The sequence below is a fragment of the Cryptomeria japonica genome, chromosome 10 (assembly GCF_030272615.1).
Source record: "Cryptomeria japonica chromosome 10, Sugi_1.0, whole genome shotgun sequence".
NCBI classification, from domain to species: Eukaryota; Viridiplantae; Streptophyta; class Pinopsida; order Cupressales; family Cupressaceae; genus Cryptomeria; species Cryptomeria japonica.
In genome coordinates, this window is record NC_081414.1 from 410,588,955 (window position 1) to 410,613,931 (window position 24,977).

The 24,977-nt window shown below is 34.1% G+C and overlaps 1 protein-coding gene across 2 annotated transcripts; it reads right to left on the reverse strand.

Annotated features, from left to right (window-relative positions):
* Positions 1 to 473: 473 nt before the first annotated feature.
* Positions 474 to 24,977, reverse strand: LOC131038564 (uncharacterized). 2 transcript variants are annotated; one of them, XM_057971046.2, is made up of 5 exons: positions 24,832 to 24,977; positions 2,085 to 2,934; positions 1,639 to 1,774; positions 1,338 to 1,545; positions 474 to 1,245 (listed from the first exon to the last, which is right to left on the reverse strand). In XM_057971046.2, the coding sequence occupies exons 2-5, from the start codon at positions 2,902 to 2,904 to the stop codon at positions 943 to 945; spliced, it is 1,467 nt and encodes a 488-aa protein (XP_057827029.2). In that variant the 5' UTR covers positions 2,905 to 2,934; positions 24,832 to 24,977; the 3' UTR covers positions 474 to 942. The 2 variants fall into 2 exon arrangements, with proteins under 2 accessions (XP_057827029.2, XP_057827028.2); XM_057971045.2 differs by lacking the exon at positions 24,832 to 24,977 and adding an exon at positions 4,192 to 4,810.

Here is a 24,977-nt window from a genome sequence, read left to right on the forward strand (position 1 = left end):
CGTCCATAATTTTGTCCCCTAGCTTAGACCTTCTTAAAAGTCACAAAATGTGTCATTAAGGCTCTAAAAATGGCCCACCTATATTCTACTATGGACAAGACTCATTTTTAACAACTCACTAACCATTTTCCAATGCATAAACATGTGGAAAACTACCTCAAACAAATTCTGGAATTTTCCAAAAAAAAGACTGCAAGGTTGAGACACATGTTTCTCAACAGATATAAGATGTTTTTATTTGTTCTCGTCTAGGTAACAAATAAATGCATCTATAACTTTGATTTGATGTTATCAAAAATACTACTAGATGAGTGATAAGAATATGCATGACAAAATAAATGGATGACATAACATAAAAAATCTTTTAACTTTATACAAATTATATACCGAAGTCTTCTTGTCAATATAAACATGAAACTAAATAGAAAATAGTACAACTCAATCACAAAATTATAAATCAAATAGACATTACGTGCTAAAAACCAACACTTCATTTTTTATATTGAAGTTCAGATATTTATAGAATTTTTAACCGAGAGTAGACCAATATATTTTGGGAGCTATCTTTCTCAGGATTACTTACATACAGATTGCATCACGGTGAGTTTGGATTACAATCGAAATTCCTTGTCATAATTTTTAGTGCATTGCGAATTTGACTCACAGAAATGTCTGGATTTTGTTATATATCTCTTTACCCCAGCAAGAAAGCCTGCACAGGGCATGCTCCAGTTAAGGGTAACATAAAAATACCTTGGTTTCCGTCAAAGTTTCCCTCAAATGATCACCTCAAAGTATCGATGAGCAAGAAATATAACCCAATGTCATTTATGATACTTTGCCACCAAGCAAGGGAATCACATTTAGCATAAAATGAAAGAGACATGATACCCATCAAACAGGAAGTTCATATCACAAGAGTTGGTTTTGATGGGATAACTTTTAGAAACAGCTTGATGATTTCAGCAATTCAAAAACAGAGGTTGCAAAGCAATGCATTTGGTCCTTGGTGAACACAGGTGTAGCAAATATGAAGGAGATGCATAGATCAGGGCCTTCCCTCATAGATTCGCAGGCACAAAAGCAAGGACCCACTGCATGCATGCTTGCTACAGGTCCCAAGCTACCTGCTACATTCAGAGAATCCATATCTTTCCACTCTATCTTGCCTGGCTCTCCGAAGAACAGTGTGAATAACCCAGATCTCTTTGAGGAGTTAGGAGTCAAGCTAGGATGTTTCATGACCTGCATTCCACATTACTACTCAATCCCCAATTTTGAAAAATTGAGATGGAAGAAAATAATAGATGAAATTGAGAGGTAGATTTGATTATAACCTGTCTAACAAGCATGGCCAAGACTGGTAGCTCAGAGAAGTGTTTATGTTTTCTGACTTCTTTCTCTGTTTTTGATGAAATTAAACGTGCTAGATCCCAAAATGATATATCATTCTTTACTTGGGCTCCTTGGAGTATCCCTGCAGAGTAGTTTCCAAGAGCATTTTCTGCTAATGGAGGTTCAAAGTAAGGTCTGCAGTCTAGCACACTGTCATACACAATAGAAATCATTATTGAACTTATCCTTTCAGTGGTATACATAAAAAAGTATTATGTCCAGGTTGAAGCTGCAAATACTTACCCTGTGAAGCAAAACTGATTCAATTTCTTCTCTTTCAATTCCTTGATGTTAGAAGCTGTTTGCAAGTATGCTGAAGCAAGGGCTGCAGTAAGGGTAGTGTTTTCTTTCTTGCATGCAGAATAGAGAGCATTGGTTCCTTCATCAAGAAAGAATTGTATTGGAAAAAGAAGTTCAAATAATAAAGAGAAAACAAAATTCATTCATAGTAACAATTTAATTTGTAACAGACTCATGAAAAGAAAATAAATCTATTAAACAGTGCCTTCAAATACTCTAATAACCCTTATCTCCTGTGTCTGAAAAACAGAGCAGCAGTCCAGATGATGCAGACGAAATGGACTGTGATTTTGAAATAGGAAACATGATCCTACAACCAAGGCATTGAAAAGAGGAAACGAAAGAATGATCATTAGTGGATACTGGAAATAGTGTTTCAGATAAATTACCTTCTCTTCCGAGGTTATATGTGACAATATCAGACATGAAGCAACCATTATTGGGCATTTTTGTAAATTCTGGATTGAATGGCAGCAGAGAGTACTTCTTAGAGTCTAAAGCATATCCTAGAACATCTAGACCTTTGGTTAAAAAGCCTTTATCCGCTTTGCCCTTAGGTATCATATCTTCCATTGGGGATGTCAGTTCATTCTTTCCTGGACTATCAGGAAACTCAGGCTTTCTTCCTTCAACGATTGCATTCAAAGCAGTAAGAAAATGCTTCACCATTACACAACAAGAGGTCCTATCACAAGCACCACTATGGATTCTAATGACAATAATTGTCTGTGGCATTGATGAATTCCTGTAAAAGTGAACTTCTAGAACATCCAGAGGAGGAGCTGCAATTTTGTTTATGTTGAGGAATGGAATATTAATCTCAGAGCAGACAATTTGATTCAATGCTAAGCTTAAAGTATGATTTTCATCGTCATTCTGAAGTTCCAAAACCCCTGGATTAAATATAGAGTGATCTACATTAGGCCATGATTTCTCCTTTACCGTTGGTTTGGCTGGACTATTATGTACCTGGAGATAAAGCTTGCCTTTGTTATTCTCTACAATTCGAGCTCTTGCTATAGCATAATGATCCATGAGCTCATGCAAAGCCTTGGTTATCTGTATTTCTTCAACATAGCGCTTCAGAGCAATTCCACAAGCTGCGATACCAGTTCCCTGATCAGTTAACTTTGCCCAGTTCTCTTCCGATTGACTAAGAGGTCTAGACATCGTTACAGTATGTGATGAATCTTCTTGTTTTTGAGCCATCGGATGTTAAACCAAGCAACAAAATAATTTCTATCAAACAAACACAGAAAACAATTATCAGCTTTTCTTAAAAAAATTAACAAATATTTTCTGGAAATATAGTTGTTAATTTCAAGTGCCATCTCGATACAGCTCAATGAATTTCTCATTAAATAGGGAAAAACAGAATTTTTAAGCTTGACAGCCATATCCGCCCAAAAAGAAATTGAAATGCACAACATAGATCATACTGATAAACAGTCTCCTAGAACCTAATAAAATAATTCAATTTTGAGCTTCCCACAATGAATTTGTCACAGAACAGGACTAGCAGTCTAGCAGCCAAATCAGCTATAAATGACTTTCGACTGCTACAATGACGTACATAACAAATCCACAGTTAAAACCCTAAGTTAGAAAAAATGCTACATAATGCTAGTTCTGATCAAAGCATGAGCATAATGGTAATGAAAATCAAAATAAGATTAAAGTTTTAAACATATCTATGTTGTTGAATTATTAGCACGAGTTTTTCAAAGTTTATGTAGTATTCAAAAGATTTTTCTATATTAAACTGTTTATATTTTTATAAACAGATCACATTTAACGATTCATCTTCATAAAGAAGAGGCTGTGATCCAAACATCGATTCCAGAAACAATCACTTGGATTATACATCTGACTCCTGTGATCCAAACATCTATATAAAATTATTCCAGAAACAATCTCTTGCATTAGACATCTGACTCCCACAACAGCAAAGTGGTCATACAAAACCACGATATAGATGGATTCATTATGAGGCATGAAAAAAATCAAAGGCCCAATACACAAAAAAGGTCAGTCGCAACCAGCCCCTTGTTATTTAGTTCTGAAGATAGACGACCATAAAACTAAAACCCTTTTTAATCTTTTCTAAATAAGTGCTAATCCAATCTTATTACCCATATCAGAGTTGTAATCTCTATTCTAAAAACACAATATATAATTAGTTCTGTTAAATCTTTTATGAATCAGTTAGAAATCAAATTTAGGAACTCTCATTTGTTGTTCTACTACCGAACTATTGGCCTTCTTGATGAATTGTCCATCTTCGATTCAAATATGACTCATTTTCTAACAAATCTAAGTTAATATGCCTCAAAAGTATAAAATCTCATGAGAATCCAAAGATTACAGAGCTTGCATCAACCTTAACAAGTAAAACTAAAATAAATCATTGTACCAGTTCTTTGTTAAAGAGAAAAGAGAGTATGCCAAATATAGAGCTTTTGGATTAAATCTAAGACTGATATTTGAATAGAGAACCTGAATTAGATAGCTCTGAATCCGGTTCTTGAAGCTGGGTATGACCAGAGGCGCAATGTATTCTATTTATAACCGGTAGAACAGAGCTATGCACCGAGCGAGCTGCAATAATATCGAATTCATGACAGTGGACTGTGTTTGACTTGTATAATAAAGAAAACGGTTGGAAAAGATGCCTTGCTTCGTTGTGGGCATGAATGCATTCAGAGAGTAGTTGCCGGATGTTCTCAAAACCCAACGTTCTCTTCACTTTTCCACAACGCCATTTGTAGGATCACCATAAAGAGTGATGTCAACTAGATCAGTTCTTGAGATTCTATGGAAATTGACCAGTGGGTATCAGAATATGTTTTCTATTTTAAGTTGTAATGATTCAATGGGGTCTTCTCAAAATGCATTAGCATGCATATTGTACAGTGTGTCTCCTGAACACGCATTTCTATATCCAGTTGTAATGATTCAATGGGGTCTCCTGAACACGCATTTACATGGATATTGTACAGTGGGCCTGATAAAATGTTTTAAACATTCAGTTGCAATGATTCAATTGGATCTACTAGCCATGCATCTGTTTTCATTTCTTGATCTTGGAAGGTATGGTTCTGTTTTCTATATTTACTTTAAGCAGCACTCGATACTTGTATCTTGAGGAGGTGTAACGGATATATATATTTTTTATTAAATATTCATTATTCATTTATAATATATTATTAATTCTTATATAATATTAACAATTTAAATATGATTATATATCTAATATGAATAACTAATATATAAAGTCTTGTGAATAATAATAATTATTATATTATTGTAAAGAAAAAAGAAATATTTTTTTTAAGTGTAGTTTAAATTAATCAAATAAAATTATATAACTAATAATTAGTTTAGATTGTTGGTGTAGCAAGTGTGGCACAAAATTATTAAATTGATTTAGGAAGTTTTGATGGCAAGCTTGAAATTCAGTAGTTTTAGTGATATGCTTGTTATTTAGAATTTGAATATCTTTGGCCCTTTTTAAGAATAGACATACTAAAGAAAAGGTAGAGCGAGATGGTAAGTGAACTTCTCTGTCTTAGGAAGTCCTTAAGATAAACATTGATGGTTCTTCTAGAGGAAATCCTAGGCATGCGGGAATTGGAGGTATTGGCGGGGATAGTTTGGGAAGTGTGATTTTCCAATTTTTTTGTGTATGAAGGACAACAAACTAATAATTTCATAGAGGTTTTTGTTGTTGTCTTGCACTTGAAAGAGGATGTGCTCTTGGATGGTGCAAGATTATTTGTATATTTGATTCTTAAGTTGTTATGGATATGTTGAATAAGTAGAGGTTGGAGGATGTTGATTGGTAGATAGATTCTTAGTCTAAGAGACTCTTTGGAGTCCATTTCCTTTGGAGTCTCTGTAATGTGCTCAATCATTTGATAAAATTGTTATGGATGACATGATGGGTTAGTTGTGGCCCTTTTTGGGTCACCTTCTAGTTGGTGTTTCTTGTTTTGCTCTCTTTGTTGCATTGGTTGACCCTTTGTTTTGTACTGATATATTTGATTCAATAATTTATTTTAATTTTTCGATTGATATTGGGTCGAGGCTGATATTTAAAAGAGAAATATGAATCAACCTTACCTGGAGACCCCCGGATTACCTGCTTGATGCTTCAAAAATCTTGTTAAAATATTGCGAAATTCACATCTGCACTTATTGCTAATATTAGCAAAGTTTCTACCTGTAAACTACTCTACAAAACTTAACTGTCATAGAAACAATATCATAACAAATTTAACTCATATAATAGTAAATAACTCTAAGACTTTAGTTCATAGCCATTCAAGATTCCAACTTTAATCAAACAATCTAACAGATTAGAACATTCAAAGCTTAAATTTGCAATATCCCGTATTCATGAAATTCATCCAAAAGCTTAAGGTTATTCTATAAAACCAAGCTATATCAAAATAGCCATGAAGTCGTATCCTTCACTAATAAATCTGTTTCCGTCATGTTTGCCTCCGATGAGTTACCGACGAGACTATGGAATGGTCCTAGCGACGAGTTGATTTCAGTATAACATATGGGTTCGATAAGACTCTTTAAGCAGTTCGCAAAAGTCATACATCTTACTAATATTGCTAAGACAGTTGATGGGTCTTGGCGAAGACAGAAGTTTCAGCATGACTTAAGGTTTCGGTAAAACGTATCTAGCCACTAGCTGAAGTCATATTCTTTATGAATGAAGACCATATCGGTAAGACTTTCCTAGAGTCTAGGCGATAAGAAGAGATTTCGATGTGACTTCGAGCTTCAGTAAGGCTCTCCAAGCAGTTACTCGAAGTCACATCTTTCTCCGATGAGGTACAGTATCAGTATGACTTTCAAGTGGTCTTGGTGAAGAGATGTTTTCAGGGTAACTTTGGTGTTCGCGGAGACTTGTCAAGGAGGTTGTCGAAGCTGATATGTACTCCAATAAGACCATGTCCATACGACATGAGGATGGTCTTGGTGACAAAGGGGTTTTCGGTATAACTTTGATGTTCGATGAGATGCCTTAAGTCGTTAACCAAAGTCATATCCTTCACTGATAAAATTGTTTCCAATGAGACATTGGAGTTCGATAAGAGAGTTCTAAGACACTGCCAAAGGTGAGATCTCTAGTCGATAATGCTTGAGGTTATGATGGGACCACGATGGACTTGTGTTAACTTGTTGATTTGTCTGTTGGCGATTGGTCCAAGCTGGAGCATTGGGAATTCATTGTGACTAAGATAGCTCTGAGGCCTTGTAATCTAAATCTATATGTACATAAATCATGAAACTGTTAATCTCTCCTAAGGCTCCAAATCTAAAATTGATCACCCCCTTAGCTTCTGATCTACTTCCTTAATTGTGAATCCATCGGCTCCCATAATAGCTAGTTTGCCTGCCTCCCTATTCCTTCTCTATATATATGATTAATCATTATTTATTCAAAATATTCTAAAAGTTCTATAGCTCTCCTTAGTCTAGAATTTAATTTCCAATTAAGGGTACTTTTTGATCTAAGAGCATTGATAATTATATGAGGATCTCCTTCTATGGCCAATTTGTTGATACCTAGAGTTTTACATAACAACAATCCTTCTATTAGAGAATCCATTCCAACTATATTATTTGAGGCCATACCTATTGGTTTGGCTAATTCGGCACTAATGGATCCATCCCAATGATGTACGATACATCCTATCCCAGTAATCCCAGAATTCCCTCTAGAAGCATCATCGAAGTTAAGTTTGAACCATCCAAATTTTTGTTTTGTCCATATACATTGTTCTCTTAATTGCTTGCTCTCTCCCCCCCTTTCCCATAATGTGGGGATATCTATAGAGAAAACCATGCTTTTCTTATTTTACAGTCCCATCTTGAAAACATACAATCCTTTAGGTTACTATTTTTTAATCTGTTATTAGTTGTTTCTACTATGGATGCTTCTATTTTATTACATAGATTATCTACTTCCATTTTCCTATTTTGGAATAATCTCCTATTCCTTTCTTTCTAGATTTCCCATACCAAAATAGATGGGGCTAATTTCTAGATTATGTTGTAAAGGTTGTTCCTGCATAAATTTGGCCAGCCTTTTAGAGTATCTATTAAATTGTTAGAGAAAGTAGTCTTCCAATCTAATTTCTTGCACAACTATTTCCAACATTCAGAGGAATAAGGACAATTCATGAGTTGATGATTGATTGTTTCTTTGTTTTCTTCACATAATGGGCATCTTGAGGGACCTCCCAAGTTTTATAAACCAATCTATTGTCAAAATCTTGGATTGCAATGTTGCCCATAGAAACATTTATGCCTTCTGTAAGAAAGTTTTATCTTAGCACAGATGTAAAGGGATTTCTGACCTTTCCCACCGTTGTGATTTGATCAGTTTCGAATATCCATCCTTAACTCTATACTCTCCTGAGTTAGAAGCCAACCATTTTAATTTGTCTTCTCCTTTCTTTACTGTAATATCTCTTTCTGATAAGATCTCTCTAAGCTCTGTTTTCTCTTCTTCTGATAGAGGTGTCACATCTAGATATTTCCACCTCCATCCAAGTGTTGGGTCCCCATTAGGGCATACTATTTAGTCCTTCATAAAACCGCCCCAAAGATTTCCTAACACCTCTTTAATTCTTGGAGAAATAGAACAGTTATCCAAAGCAGTATACACTCCCCAAGAGTCACTCTAGAATGAAGCCTTGTTACCATCTACAACATCCCATGCGATATGGTCTGTAATAAGATTTCTGTAATCTAAAATAAAGTTCCACACCCTGGAACCTTTCAGTGGATTTTTTGTTCTAAAAATAGAGCTAGGATCAGAGCCATTAAGATACTTCTTTTGGAGTATTTTAACCCATTTCCTATTAGGCTCTCTATATATTTTCCAAACAAATTTTGCACCCAAAGCCTTACTTTGCCAACTCAAATTTTTAAGACCTATTCCACCTGCCTCTCTAGGTCTGTATATTTTTCCCCAACTAATAAGTGATGGTTTCCTATCTTTTGACACTCCCTGCCAGTAGAAAGTCCTCATTATTTTTTCCAATTTTTCTTTAGCACCTTGTGTTAAAGGTAAGAAGGACATTAGATATGTGGGAATTGCAGAGAGGTTTGCTTTCAGCATTGTATCCCTTTTAGTTGTTGATAACCATTTTCCTTTTCATGAGTGCATTCTATGTTCCAAAAGTTTTTCAATTGGATCCCACATTTTATTTACTCTACACCCTTTATCTAAAGGCAACCCTAAATATCTGCAAGGTAGTTTTCCTTTTTTAAAGCCTAATGTCTGACATATTTCATCTTCTAATCTGTTGTTAGTGTTCAAGAAGTAAATTTTTGATTTATTAGCATTTACCATATGTTCTGAAGCCTTGAAATATACATTTAAGATTTTCTTAAATTATTTTGCCTCTACCTTCTACCCTGCACCAAAGAGCATCCTATCATCTACAAATTGTTGACGGGTTATGTTTGCTACTCCCTCTGTTATCTTAATCCCTCTAATTTTATCTTGTTCTTGAGCCCTACTAATAGCCCTTCCAAAGGATTCAACCATAATAATGAACAAGAAAGGTGAGATTGGGTCCCCTTGTCTTTGCCCTCTTCATATTTCAAAACATCCCTTAGGGGTTCCATTAATCAATATTGAAAAGCTAGGGCTTGATATACAGTAGTAGATTAAGTTAATCTACTATCTTGCAAAGTCGAATGCTTCCATACATTTGCATAAGAATCTCCAATCTACTTTATCATACACCTTTTTGATATCCAATTTAATAAGTATACTAGGTTCTAGGTTGTGTTGAACTGAGTGTAATGCCTCATGTGCTATGATTACTCCATCCAGGATGGATCTTCCAAGAACAAAACCTGTTTGTTATTCTAATATGATAAACGACGGGACCTTTTTAATTCTATTTGCTAGAGCTTTTGAGAGAACTTTATACACCATGTTGCAAAGTGAGATAGGTCTAAAAACATCTAATTCTCTTGTTTTGTCTTTTTGGGGTATTATTTATTTCTCTCAGAATTCTCGTTGAATTCCTCATGTTTTCTATAGCTTCCAACATTTCCAATCCTAGAAAGTGCGAGCATTTATGAAAAAAACATGTTGGGAAACCATTGGGGCCAGGAGCCTTATTAGCGTGTAATTGATTTTATGCAACTTCTATTGGATAGTGTTGAGAAGTTTGTTGGAATGTGTTGTTGTCATTGATGTCAACATATTTCTCTATATGTTCCAGTGTTGTAGTCAGATTGAGTGAGTTGGTTTGGTCGGTGTGTTGCAGATTAGTTGTTTTAGATTAAAGGGTTTTCAGAGAAATATCTCTAGTCAATTCAGCTTAAGTTTCAGAGGTTTGCATGGAGATTTGATCGAGTTATGAGATTTGGTATTGCAGTTGGTTTTTCAGTTATTCAGTGTCGATCAATGTTCTGGATTTTGTTTCACATTTCTCCGCTTTGCAATATCTTGGTTTACAGGTTTGGCAGAGTGTTTGGAGCATTCATATGTGTGCTCAATTAAGATGGTTCATGATTTGGAGGTCCGCAAGTGAATCTTTCAGTTTGAGACTCAATTCAGTTAGTGTCCTTGAGGTTTGATATAATGATGATGAAGATTATAGTAAGTGGTGCTAGTGCGGTTGTTGTTGTGGTAATTTATAATCCTTGTGGATGTTTCTAGATCGTTTTCTATCCATGTTGATGGTCTACATTGATCGTTGTGCTTGTTATTGATGATTTTCCTTAATTCGGTGGTGTTCTTCATGTTCTTTGTCAGCATGATGATTGTAGTGTGTTGCAGATGTTCGAGGCATAATTCTTGGAGGTGTTTCATGTTTGAGATGGTGATTTAGGTCCATGTCATGTCTTAGTCAATATTGTTTTGGTTTGCATGAAATATTGTAGTGTGTATGGTTATATATTTATAATTTATGATGTGTGTTGAGCCGTCCTTGAAAGATAGGTTGATGGTATGTATAAATAAATGTAATACTCATGTGAGAGAGGTATATGTGTGTGCAAATAATGTATTAATCATTCAGTAGCAGAGAAGAAGTGCGAGGAAGTGTGAAGAAGTGCATAAGAGAAGAGTATGTGATATGTGTTTAATCGGAACTGTTACTAGGGATGAGGAGATGCTATTTTATTAGTTCATGATCTTTCAAATGGAATCCAAATATGTTTGTAAGATAGTGAGTCTTCCTAAGGGTTGTAGCCCTCCTTTTTTTTGTGTTTTGAGCAGTGAGCTCTAGGTAGTGTTCCTGAATGCATGTGCATTCCCCATTGTAATATTTCATATACTTCTAATAGGGTATTATCATATTGTGGGTAGGTTCCCACCATGGTTTTTCCCTTAACCGAATTTTCCACGTCAAAAATCTTGGTGTTATGCATGCTATTGATGTGGTGTTGATTTATGCTATCATTGTTAATTATCAGATCTGAAATTGTGTTTGAAGTTAAGTAATTTTTTTGAGAAAACTGATTCACCCCCCTTCTCAGTTTTTTGCATTGTTGCCAACAATTGGTATCAGAGCTAGATCCTCCAAAAGAAGTTTGACCACTTGAGGTGATCCGAGAAGGCAACCTATGCTAACAAGAAGGATAATCCGAGATTTGATGGAATGAATTACTCTCTTTGGAAAAACCAGATGGAGTGTCACTTGAGATGCATCGGTGAAGATTACTGGAAGATTACTAAGAATCTGCATAATGTTCCTCCGAATGGTCCTACAACTCCAGATGAGATAAAGGAAGTTGAATATAATATTAGAGCCAAGGAAGCATTTTTGAGTGCTCTAACTGATTCTGAGATGACTAATGTTATGGATTTGCAGACTGCTCATGAGATCTGGAAGAAGCTAGAGACTTTGTATGAAGGTGCCAACCATGTGAAAGTTGCTAAGTTGTAGAGTCTAAAGGGAAAGTATGATATGCTGAGAATGGGCGAAGATGAGAATATTACCTCCTTTATGCAGAAAGTGAATGAGTTTGTGTTGAATATCAGACGTGTCGGTGGAGTGTTGGAAGAATTAGAGATTGTTGTTGAAGTGTTGAGATCCTTGCCTCCTACTTACAATCACAAAGTTGTTTCTATTGAGGAGATCCGAACGGTGACTAATGTGACTAGAGACACGTTGATTGGCAAGCTTGTTGCCTTTGAGTTGAGTGAAATTGGTGAATCTCTTCGTAAGTCAGAATCTGCATTCAAAGTTGATATTTTTTGGAAGCAAAAATATGATCCGGGAGAAATTTCTACAAGGGTGTCTAGATATGAGAAGGAGATGAGAGAGCTTAAAGAAGAAGAAAGAGAGCTTGAGGATCTTGAAACCCTTATTTCTTAGAGTTTTCCTAAAGGAGTCGGTAAGTATGAAGGAAAGTTACATCTTAAATGCTTTTCATGTAATAAGGTAGGACATTTTGCTTAAAGGTGTCTAGAAAGAGTTCCTAAGTTCAAACCGTACAAGCCTAAATATTAGAAGAAATATTATTATCCTGTTGATGAAGGTGTGACAGATGATGAATCTAATAAGGGAAATTTAGGAGATGAATGGGTGTTTATTGCTATTAAGGAAGATGATCTGGTGACTACTGATTCTACTAGCTAAATTAATGAGGAGAAAGCTTTGGTTGCTAAAGTTGAGGAGAAAGATTAATGGGTTATTGACAGTGGTTGCTCTCATCATATGGCAGGTGATAAGAGTAAGTTTGTGAGTATGGAAAAGTATGATGGTCGTGTAGTAAGATTTGGTGATGACAAAGCTGGTATAATCCATGGTAGAGGTTCTATTTCTCTTGATGGTAAGCATAATACTGATGATGTCTTGTACATGTAGAAGGTCTAAAGCATAATGTTTTGAGTGTTGGACAGATGGTTGACAAGAGATATGACTTACAATTCAAGAATGACAAACCTAAAATCTTAAGTGGTTCCAAAATTGAGATTGCATTAGGGACAAAGACTAAAGGTAATATCTTTCACTTGAATAGAGGTGACAAAAGTTGTTTGATTGCTCAGATTGATGAAAGTCGGTTATGGCATAGAAGGATGTGTCATGTGAATTTTGATTGCATGGTTAAGCTAAGTTCTACCCAAGCAGTAAGAGATCTTCCTAAATTGGTAAAGCCTACTAATCTAGTATGCAAGGAATGTCAATTAGGGAAGTAGACAAGAGTTACTTTCAAAGGATAACAACATTGTTCTAATGGATTATTGAATCTTGTGCATATTGATTTGTGTGGTCCTTCTAGAGTGAGAAGCTTGCAGGGAGACAAGTATTTCATGTTACTAATTGATGACTATTTAAGGATGATGTGAGTTAATTTCTTAAGGGAGAAATCTGAAGCATTAGAGAAGTTCAAGATTTTCAAAGCTATGGTTGAGATTGAGACTGGACTGAAGCTGAAGTGTCTGAGATCTGACAAAGGTGGTGAATTCACTTCCGGTGAATTCAATGCATTTTGTGAAGAGCATGGAGTAAAGAGACAGTTATCTTCTCTGCAGACCCCTCAATAGAATGACGTTGTGGAGAGAAAGAAAATGACAATTTAGGAAGCTTCTAGAACAATGATGATTGAAGGAAATGTTTCGCATATCTATTGGAGAGAAGTTGTGAGTATTGTTGTATACACTTATCCAGGTGCATAGCAAAGGTGATAGCAGTAAGACTCCTTATGAGTTATGGTTTGGTCATGTTCCTACAGTTAGATATTTCAGAATTTTTGGAAGTAAATGCTATATCAAAAGAGATGAAGATTTAGGGAAGTTTGATGCTAGATGTGATGAAGGAATCTTTCTTGGTTATTCTACTAAGAGCAAGGCATGTCTATTATAATAAGAGATTGAGAAAGATAGTTGAGAGTGTTAATGTGAAAGTTGATGAAAACAATATGAGATAAATCAGATCTTGCAGATAATATTCAAGTGATCAAGATGTCAGTTCAGATAAAGGAAAGCAAGTGCAAACCCAAAATTAAATTCAGATTATTCCAGAAAAGCCTAAGAATGAAGGCGAAGGTACAAGTGCTAGTGCAGAAGGAAGAGCTCATGAGTTTGAAAATCAAGAAAATCCCAAGACTCCCAAGTATATAAGATTGAATCATTCAGAGAATCAGATCATGGGAGATAAGAATAAAAGTGTGATGACTAGATGAAGAATTGCTGAAGTGTATTGCTTGATTTCTAAAATTGAACCTAAGGATGTTAATGAAACATGTAAAGATGAAAATTGGGTTAAAGCGATGGAAGAAGAATTGAACCAGATTGAAAAGAATTATACATGGATTCTTGCTCCTAGACCTAAGGATAAGAATGTGATTGGAACTAAATGGGTCTTTCAGAACAAATTGAATGAGGAAGGTGAAGTTGTTAGGAACAAAGCTAGACTCGTTTGTAAGGGATATTCTCAGATGGAAGGAATTGAATTTGAGGAGACTTTTGCTCCGGTGGCAAGAATTGAAGTTGTTAGATTATTTCTTGCTTATTCTACTTACAAAGATTTCAAAGTTTATCAGATGGATGGCAAGTCAACCTTTCTTAATGGTGAGTTGGAAGAGGAAGTTTATATTGAGCAACTAGATGGATTACAATTGATAGATCAAGAATACATGGTTTGCAGATTGAAGAAAGCAATGTATGGACTCAAGCAAGCCCCAAGAACTTGGTATGCCATATTGGATAAGTATTTGCTGGAGTTCGGATTCAATAAAGGTATTGCTGATAGTAATCTATATTTCAAGATTGATCAAGATTACATTTTAATTGTTGAGGTATTTGTTGATGATATTATTTTTGGTGGAGATGATAGTTTGTGCAATAAGTTTGTTGATGACATGTAGAATGAATTTGAGATGTCTATGATTAGTGAGATGAAGTTCTTTTTAGGATTGCAAATTACTTAGTTAGATAAATATGTTTTTATATCTCAATCTAAGTATGTGAAAGAGTTGTTGAAGGAGTTTGGTTTGGATGACTCAAAGCCAGTTGGTACTCCTATGGTGACCAGATGTAAGTTGACTAAGGATGATGATTCTCTGAAAGAAAATTAAACTAGATACAGATCTATGATTGGTGGATTGTTATATTTGACTCAAACTAGATCGGATATTATGAATGTTGTGTGTCTTGTTGCTAGATTTCAAGCTTATCCTAAGGAATCTCATGTTACTGTAGTTAAGATAATTTTTTAGATATTTGAAAGGGACAGTTGATTTTGGTTTGTTGTATTCTAAAGATGATCATTTACTTTGAGTTATTTTACTGATGTTGACTGGGCAGGTGATGTTGATTACCGAAAGATTACTAGTGGTGGTACATTTTTCTTGGGAAAGAGATTGGTTTCATGGATGAGTAAGAATTAGAATGCTATTTCCTTATCTACTGCAGAGGCAAAATACATTGTTGTTGCTAGAAATTGTAATTAGGTGATGTGGATGAAGCAAATGTTGAAGGATATCAGAGTTGTGAGCCTACTACTATATACTGTGATAATTCAAGTGCTATCAACATTTCTAAGAATTTGATATTGCATTCAAATACTAAGCATATATCAATCAAGTTTCATTTCTTGAGAGAAAAGGTGAATGAGAAGGAAGTCGGATTGGAGTATGTATCTACAAAGGAACAAATTACAGATATCTTCACTAAGCCTTTGCCTAAAGATACTTTTGAGTATCTTGAAGAGAATTTAGGGGCAATTGCCTCTCCTAATGAGAACTAAGATGCATTGAGTTGCATCAGTCCGATGAATTTCATAGAGATATCTTGTGATCCGGATTGATGAGTGGTGACTATTACTCAGGGGGGAGTAGTCAGTGTTGTGGTTCAGATGTTCATATTTAGTAGTTTTGATGTTCAGTTATGGGGAAAGAGAGTTTGGCAAAAGGGAGAGAGAATCATGTGGAAATATGTCATATCATTTGCTAGGTCAAAGGGGGAGATTGTTGAGAGATTTGTGCAATATGTTCCTTTAGCATTGATGTTAAAGGGGGAGAGAGAGCTATGTGAAAAACCTGTGTTGATCTGTGTGTGTGATCTAAGGGGGAATTGATTATTCTCTTTCTTTGCATTGATTGTTTTTCACATTCATATGTTGCCATCAATGCCAAAGGGGGAGATTGTTGGATAGTATTGAGAAGTTTGCTGGAATGTGTTGTTGTCATTGATGTCAACATATTCCTCTGTGTGTTCCAATGTTGCAGTCAGATTGAGTGAGTTGGTTTGGCCAGTGTGTTGTAGATAAGTTGTTGCGGATTAAAGGGTTTTGTGATAAGTATCTCTAGTTGATTCAGCTTAAGTTTTAGAGGTTCACATGGAGATTTGATCGAGTTATGAGATCCGGTATTGCAGTTGGTTTTTTAGTTGTTTGGTGTTGATCAATGTTCTAGATTTTGTTCCACATTGCTCTACGTTGCAATATCTTGGTTTGTGGATTTGGAAGAGTGTTTCAGACATTCATATGTGTCCTCAATTCAAATGGTTCATGATTTGAAGGTCCGCAAGTGAATCTTTCAGTTTGAGTTAGTGTTCTTAAGGTTCGATATAATGATGATGAAGATTCTAGTAAGTGGTGTTGGTGCGGCTGTTGTTGTGGTAATTCATGATCCTTGTGGATGTTTCTAGATCATTTCCTATTCATGTTGATGGTCTACATTGATCGTTGTGCTTGCTATTGATGATTTTCCTTGATCCAATGGTGTTCTTCATGTTCTTGGCCGACATGATGATTGTAGTGTGTTGCGGATGTTCGAAGTATAATTATTGGAGGTGTTTCGTGTTTGAGGTGGTGATTTAGGTCCATTTATGTCTTAGCCGACATTGTTTTGGTCCGCATGAAATATTGTAGCATGTATGGTTATATCTTTGTAATTTTTGATGTGTGTTGATCCAACCTTGAAAGATAGGTTGATGATATGTATAAATAAATGTAATACTCACGTGAGAGAGGTATCTGTGTGTGTGAATAATGTATTAATCATTTTATAGTAGAGAAAAGCAGAGTATGTGGAAGAGCAGAGTATGTGATATGTGCTTAACTAGAACTGTAACTAGACACGAGGAGATGCTATTTTATTAGTTCATGATCTTTCAGATGTAATTCGAATATGTTTGTAAGATACTAGTGAGTCTTCCCAAGGGTTGTAGCCCTCCTTGTTTTGTGTTTTGAGTAGTGAGCTCTAGGCAGTGTGCTTGAATGCATGTGCATTCCCCATTGTAATATTCCATATACTTCTAACATGGTATTATCATATTGTGGGTAGGTTCCCACCATGGTTATTTCCTTAACTGAGTTTTCCACGTCAAAAATCTTGGTGTTATGTCTGTTATTGATGTGGTGTTGATTTATGTTTTCGTTATTAATTATCAGATCTGAAATTGTGTTTGAAGTTAAGTAATTTTTTTGAGAAAACTGATTCACACCCCCCCTCTCAGTTTTCTGCATTGTTGCCAATAACTTCTATTTTTGTTAATAAAAATTTACTAGTAAGCGTTTTGTTCTGCTCATCTGTTATGATTTTAGGTAGATTGGCAAGCAGTTGTTGTTGTGATGTTAGGTTTGAACAATCCCAATTATTTAGTGTCTTCTTGAAAAAATTAGAAATTTCTTAAGCTATCTTTTTAGGGTCATGTGTTAAGTTCCCTCATTCTCCTTTTATCTTGGCGATTTCATTGACATTTCTTCTAAATTATGTGCTATTATGAAAAAAAATTGAGTTTTTGTAACCATCTCCTAGCCAATTTTCTTTGGACTTTTGTTTCCAAAAGATTTCTTCTTTTGTTAAAACATCTTCATACCTATAAAACAACTCTTTTTCTTTGACATATTTCACTTGATCCATACCATATTTTATTACACTTTCATTGAGACTATCTAATGCTTCCTCTAAATCCTCTTTTTCTTTAAAAAAATTCTTAAAGTGTTCTTTGTTCCATTGGAGCATTTTCAGTTTTAAATTTTTTAATTTTGAGACGAAAAAAAACATTTTGGATCCACTAAAATGTTCCTCCTTCCACCAAGTTTTCAGTAGGTTTAGAATTTTTTTGTCCTGAAATTGTAACAGCCTATCTCACATATAGATAATACAACCCGGAATTATTACATGATTTTCTTTAATACATGGTTAGATAGATTGGGAGGTTATAAATGAGATGATTTTATGGAAATATGTTTGGTATTGCCTAGTAAAATTGATGAAAAATGATAGAAAATAACATGACTTATTATTGTGGTCTAACTATGCTCATGAATATGTTGATTATGTGCAGGAAGGCAATGAGGACTATGGGAGAAGCGAGTACCACTTATTGCAAATATATTTCCTTTATGAGAAGTCTAAGTTTAGCCATCTTTAAATTTAGAAAAAGATTATATTTACACCGAAGGCGTTTCCTTCTATGAAATGGACGAGTTAAATTTGCAAATCTAACGGTTCAAAACATAGAAACAACGTGCAAGATGATTGAGAGCTTGCTGGTCGTTGGATATAACAATCACCATTTTTTGCTTGTTTCCTGGCAGCATTACTTTATGCTCATTTATTTACCCGCGTCATCAGTGCAAGGCATTTCCGGTGAAAGATTGACAGAAGTCCGTAAAAAGCATTTGCACGATTTCACTAATTCGTTATGTACTTTTGTTAGAAGGAAAACCATATGTATCAATATTTTTATCAAAATTTATGTCATCGTAGTGGTCCCAGTAGCAACAATGCCATAATTTAAGTGTCATGCTTTATCCAAACAACATGGGATATTATTCACGAAAAAACTACTTTAGATAACTTTAAGAAAAACTTAAAAGCTTTCTTGTTCAAGTATCTTTATACTTGATTTTTTAAGTAAATATTTTAATATTATTAAATATTATTTTAAAAATAAAAAATTCTGAAGAATTTTTTTCAAATAGTATTTTAGGATGTATTTTATTATTTTTCATATCAATTATTTTACTATATATATATATATATATATATATATATATATATATATATATATATATATATATATATATATATATATATATATATGTTGTTATTATATTATATTATATATTATAAAATTGTATATTTAAATATATTTTTATTTATTTTAAATTAATTCTAAATAATATAAGATAATAAAATTCAATTGCATTACTATTATAATTTATATTATAAAATTAAATTAATTTTTTTAATCATTATATTAATTATTATACATAATAGTATAGTATATTATAAATTATTTAATATTGATGTGGTTGTTGAGGAACTTTAAGGCGGACGAAAAAGTAACGAAAGCGACATTGTACTGTCTTCACCGCCTTTGCACATCGAAGCCGAACAAGATCGATTTTGTTTGGCTTAATGTGGTCGAACATATGACGTAGACCCTTTGTAGAGAAAATTCTTGGTCTCCTGGAGTTTGTCCTGGTAGATGATAGAATTCGCCATGATCAGGTAGCTGCTAAGAGGAGGAAGACCGTCTAAGAGGAGGAAGACTGAAGATTACTACAATACACATCATGAGAAAAAGGTAAAATCAGAACTATGTTTTTCCAAAATGATGCCCAACCAAAAATTGCATGGGTCCATTCCTGCTCACTGAAATTTTGCATTGTGATTTTCTCACTAAGTAATTGAGACCCAAAATATCATTTTAGTAAATGATTGTTAGGTGTAACTACAGATTTGACAAATGATACCAAACACATTCAATATGAATTTTTTTTCTTGATTAATCTTGTAATGGGTTGCATGTTTTAGTGGCATTTTAAACTTTTTAAATCAAAGTTATTGTTTTAAAAAGAAATGATTTCTTGCAGATTTGTGTTGTAGTCTGAAACTTAAGAACTTGAATCAAAGATGTAAATACATGTCCTGAGAAGTAGTCTTGTAGTATTTCATTGTTCTTATGAAGGATGTTTTTTTAGCAAGTGTTTGACCATATGATCTATAGCACTTCTAGTATAATCTTCCTTCAATCGAGATCTTTTCGTATAGCTAAAAATCCCCACAACTATATATCTCTAAATCTGACTCTTTTTAGAGTACAAAAATTTGAAATTTTGAAAAGATTAGAAGGGAACAACAGAGAATATGGAAAATATCAACCTTAAACCTGTTACATATATTAAAGAATGAGAAATATTGACAATTCATTGTATGTTTTCTTTATCCCAATGTTATTGGAGAGGTTGATGTTACTGCTAATAATTTCAAGTAGTTATGAAGATTATTTTGACCAATCTTGTAAGAAGCTGCTTTTTTAAGTGTTGTGTTTAATTCTCTTTTTTTATGACATCTTTTTCATATATAGAAATCTGCTACAAAAGAGTCTGCTTGGGTTTCAAAATTTATCTGTCATGTTGTTAATAAACCGAAATTAAGGTGTATTTAATTCCGCGTGTGTGAGGTAATCTTGGATTTTTCTTATGATATGTCTCCTTTATTGCCTATTGTAATTCAAAATCGTTGCAAGTATATATTTAAAGGTCTAAGTTTTTAAATAATGAAATCTGCAATTTGAAGAGATCTAGACTATTTGAAAACCAAAGGGGAACGACACATACTTGAAAGGAATCCAAATAGAACCTCATTACTTTTATTAAATAATGAGAAATATTAACAAAGCCTTCTCATTTATTTATTTTTCCCTGAATCAATTGGAGTGTTTTATTTGTATTAAATTATTGTTAGTAGTTACTACAGTCGCTACAAATAATACTAAATATATTCAATATATAGATCTATTCATCTTGATTATAATTATTATAGCATTCTTCATATATTACTGTCATGCTTACTTTTTTTTTATATATCATTTCTTGTTTTACAATAAAATCAGCATCACCTAATGTTCATATTCAATATGTTAGTTTAAGATTTCTTTTCCTGAAATTAAAATATATATTTTTCTATATGTTGTATTAACAATTCTATGCAAGAAAAGAAATTTTAAAGATGCCCACTCATCACTCAGCTTTGGGACAAAGCAATCGTAGTGCTTGAAGTTGTGCAAATTTTCTACTACTACTTTTTCAAGCATGAGTCATTCAATATAGTTTGTACTTGTGTTCCTTGTGGTAGCTCAACAGTTATGCAACCTGATTCATCTTGGTCAGTATTTCATATGGCCTGTTTAATCTAGGTATTGTTTCTTTGTTCTTTTCCCCTAAAGAGATTTTTGCTTATGAGGCTATAATCTCATTAAAATCCAATTATCTTCCTCATCATTTAGGTCCATGGTCTTGCTTAGATGTTACCCATCTTGAGTTAATTAGAAAACACTCATTAAGATAACCATGAACTGGTAGCTCAAGAGTTATGCAACCTGATTCACCCTGGCTAGTATCCTATATGTACTATTTAATCTAGGATATTATTTCTCTGTTATTTTCCCTTTAAGATATTTTTACTTATGAGGCTATAATCTCATTAAAATCCAATTTTCTTCCTCATTCTCTTAGGTGTTGGTCTTGCTTAGATGTTATCCTATCTTGAATTTGTGGTTGAGAGTTTGCGAACAAAAATATATTTCTCTTTGGTCAAACCCTTAAGAATATAATCATAATGGATTTTAAAAATGATTGAAAATAATGTGTAGGAATGCAAAAGATGCCCTAGATATTAAACAAATAGGCAATGAATGGGTTAGGTTAGCTATCAATTCAAATTTGAAAACTAAAGGTTCATGGGTAAATTCTACATATATTTCAACTAACCTAATGCACTTTCATAGATTACAGAGTTGACCTTCAACAATTACTTGTGAAGTTACATAATCCAATACCATGGGATTTTTAATTTGGAAATGTACCCCAAGCTCTAATTTGCCGACTTTCTTTATAGATTTTGTGGGAGCATATTATAGGACCCTCTCCTCAAATAGAATATCCTCCAACTCCATTAACAAAGAAGCCTTGGGTACACAAGGGTGCATCAAAGGCATATCATCCTTGAGATGAGGAGACACATCCTTGGATCTAGAGTTGAAGTAGCTTAAATTTGTACCTCGCACATCTAAACATCTACATGTTGAGGGGGAGGGACCCCTTTCCACCAAGTTGCATTAATGGTAAGATTTTTTGAAGATTTATTAGAAACATTTTTGTGCATTCTTGGACAAGAAGAAGAAGGATGTCCTTATTGAAAACATCAATGACAGCTGAATGAAACATTAACATAGACTAGAGTTTGAAACCATAAGTGCACATCTTTTTTCATATGAATATATTTTGACTAGCCTCCTGAGAAATCTATTTCAATGTAGATTTGTGCAAATGTATGGTAGCATAATTCTTAATGTTAATAGAAGAATTTAGAAACTTTCCAATGAAGGTCCATTTCATTATAGGCTTGACTCACACTATAAATGTAATGGAAGGTACAACAATTGCACCTAAAGAGGACTAGAAGAGAAGGAATCACAAAGACAATTTAACTATGGCTTAAGGCATTGCAATTATAGATTGATTTAATATTATTTCGTAATTAGATAAATAATTTTTATTTTAGTTAAAGTGATCAAATTATGCAGAAGCAAAGTTTTTTTTAGAATTCTATTAAGATATGTTGTCGTGGCTTTCTATGATTGTAGAATATCCACACAATGGATTTGTTGAAAAGTCTTTGGAAACTTTCAAGCAAATGCAATCAACATTTATAAAGTTGGTCTCAAAAACCTTTCCTTATCTTCTTCTTAATTGTGCCAAAATAGGAGCTCTATAATAGGGCATGTCATCTAAAATAACATCATTGAAGTGGATTTTGTTAAATGTTATAAATGCAATTTTTTAACTGTTAATCAAGCTCATCTCCACTTATCTCTCTCTCTCTCTCTCTCTCTCTCTCTCTCTCTCTCTCTCTCTCTCTCTCTCAACATGCTTGTGTATCTCTCAATCTCCCTCTCTCTCTCTCTCTCTCTCTCTCTCTCTCTCTCTCTCTCTCTCTCTCTCTCTCTCTCTCTCTTATTGAAAACATAACACAAGCCTATTGCTAATGGAGTCTAAATATCTTCATCATTAGAGGGGTTTTATTTCAATCATATTTTGATCCCTATAAGAGGATGCATAGTTGATTTGAAGCTATCATTTCTTTATCAAGACCTTTATTGCACAAATATGATTTTCTAAATGACCTACCAATTGATCTCATGTATTCTATAAATGTATTCAAGGAATAGTCCCATTTTTTTCTAAATGACCTTCCACACCTTTTCGGCGTACCCATTGCACATCAAGGTGCAATTGCTAGTTTATTTTGTATATGGATGTGTTTGTGAGGTTTGTCATCGTGGGTCATTTATGTGAGTTTTTGAGTCAATTTCCATGTTTAAATTACAAAAATAGACCCCTAGGGTCTATACCCTTGAGGAGGGGGCCTATTACTCATGCAATAAAGGCCCTATGACTTTAATTTTCTCCCCCAAAGTCCTCATTAAGGCGAGTGACGAATTTGAAGGATAGATGAGTTGAGGGTACCAATCCCACCCCCATACGTCACTTATGAGGGAAGACTTGGGAGAATGGGGTGTCCTAATATTTGTCCCCTCTTAAATGAAGAAAAGACCTCTTAGAGGAGCGGATGGGAATGTGACATGTGGCACCTTCCCATCCAAGTCTTCCAAGTTAATCTCTCTTATATTGAGTTTGTGAAGGGAGAATGGGTTGTTACCCACTTCTCCATTTTGGAGAACTCTTGCAAGATTTTGAGAAAGAATATGTATTGGAGGGAAGGAAGGAGTCCATCCTTGGAGAGATGAAGGACAAAATACATAGGTTTAGAGAGATAAGTTCTCCACTTCCTCTAATCCATTTTATTAATGTTACAAGTCTGAGATGTAGTTGCAATGTCTAGTATGTAGTGTTTATGTGAAGAAAATTATTAGAGTTATGTAAGGGTTTTAGTTGATGAGTAAAAATTGGTGGAGTGTGTGAGACCCCACTATATTGGGTCTAAATCAATCTTCTTGCTCGGGGGTATGGCTATAGCTTACGAGGCTCCATGACGCCATTATGATTGGGAGGAGAGCAAGCCTTGTTTTTGTGTTTTTTCCCCATTGACAATATGATTGTTTTGACATAGTAGCTTAAAAGATATTTCATTATGTTTTGGTTAAGAGGTATATTGTGCAATAAAAAAAAACAGGTTTAGATCCATTGGTATACCTATAATGAAATAATATGAATGCTTTGATATGGCTGTTCAAGAGCTATCTTATTATGTTTTAATTTAAGATTTCCTTTGAGGAACACAGGAGAAAGCTTCTTTTCTGCATTTTTTATTTGGGCCACTTAAGTTTAACCTGATTAGTAATCTCACCTTGTTGGAATAAAATTTAATAAATAATCATCTAAATCCTGAACAGAGATATTTAACCCAATCTGTGCTTTTCTCAAATATCAAACTAAGTTATTCATTAGTAATAATGAACACATACATTAAGAATGGATAAATGTTGCGTTGAGAGAAAAATAAAATGATAAATCCGCAGTGTCCCTGGAACAATGGAAAGAGATAAGTTTTCATGAGAGTCCAAGTCAATATTGTAGGAAGTGGAGGAATCAAATTTACATGGGTTCTGTTCAGATATCTAAACTATTATATACAAAGCATTGCTTAGAAAATATCCATGTTAAGTTTGTGGTGATCATGAGTAGTATATAGTAATAATAGTGGAAAGGAAAATGATTAATGACTTAATTCATTGGCGGCTATCACAGAGATGTATTAAATTATGCCTCACTAATTAATTTGGGTGTGATCACATAAACTGTGCTTGAACAGGTCTCATTAAATAATTTATAGCTGGGAGACCAGAATTAAAATTATTTATATCAGGGTTTGAAATAAAATAAAATGAAAACATAGATGTCTGATAAAACATTTTATTCTTGTCTATTAGTTCTAAAATATCTTGAAAATAATAGTATAATAATAAGAAAAAATGGGTAACAAGAAGATTTAAATCAGTAGTTATGTAATAACAAAGATCTGGCATAATCTGTTTAGCAACCTACTATCTGGGGGTTGTGAACTTTGTCAAAATCTGTGCACCTTCCAGATACTAAACAAAGGAAACAAGTGCAGCAATATTCTTTTGTTTAACATGATCAAAGCAAGCTTACATACCTATTCTCCTGTGATAATGCACCCATCCAATCATCACAGTCAAATATAAAAGAAATTTCTGTGCTCCCCATTCTCACAGTTGCTCACAGAGATATTCTGCCATAGTCAAATAGAGGATTGATGTGTAAACAAAAAGAGAGACGAAA

Coding starts and splice junctions, on each gene's coding strand:
- LOC131038564 (XM_057971046.2), bottom strand. CDS start 2,904: ATGGCTCAAAAACAAGAAGATTCATCACATACTGTAACGATGTCTAGA. Junction 1,546..1,638: donor AATCAGTTTTGCTTCACAGG/GTAAGTATTTGC, acceptor TGTGTATGACAG/TGTGCTAGACTGCAGACCTT. Junction 1,246..1,337: donor TGGCCATGCTTGTTAGACAG/GTTATAATCAAA, acceptor TGTGGAATGCAG/GTCATGAAACATCCTAGCTT.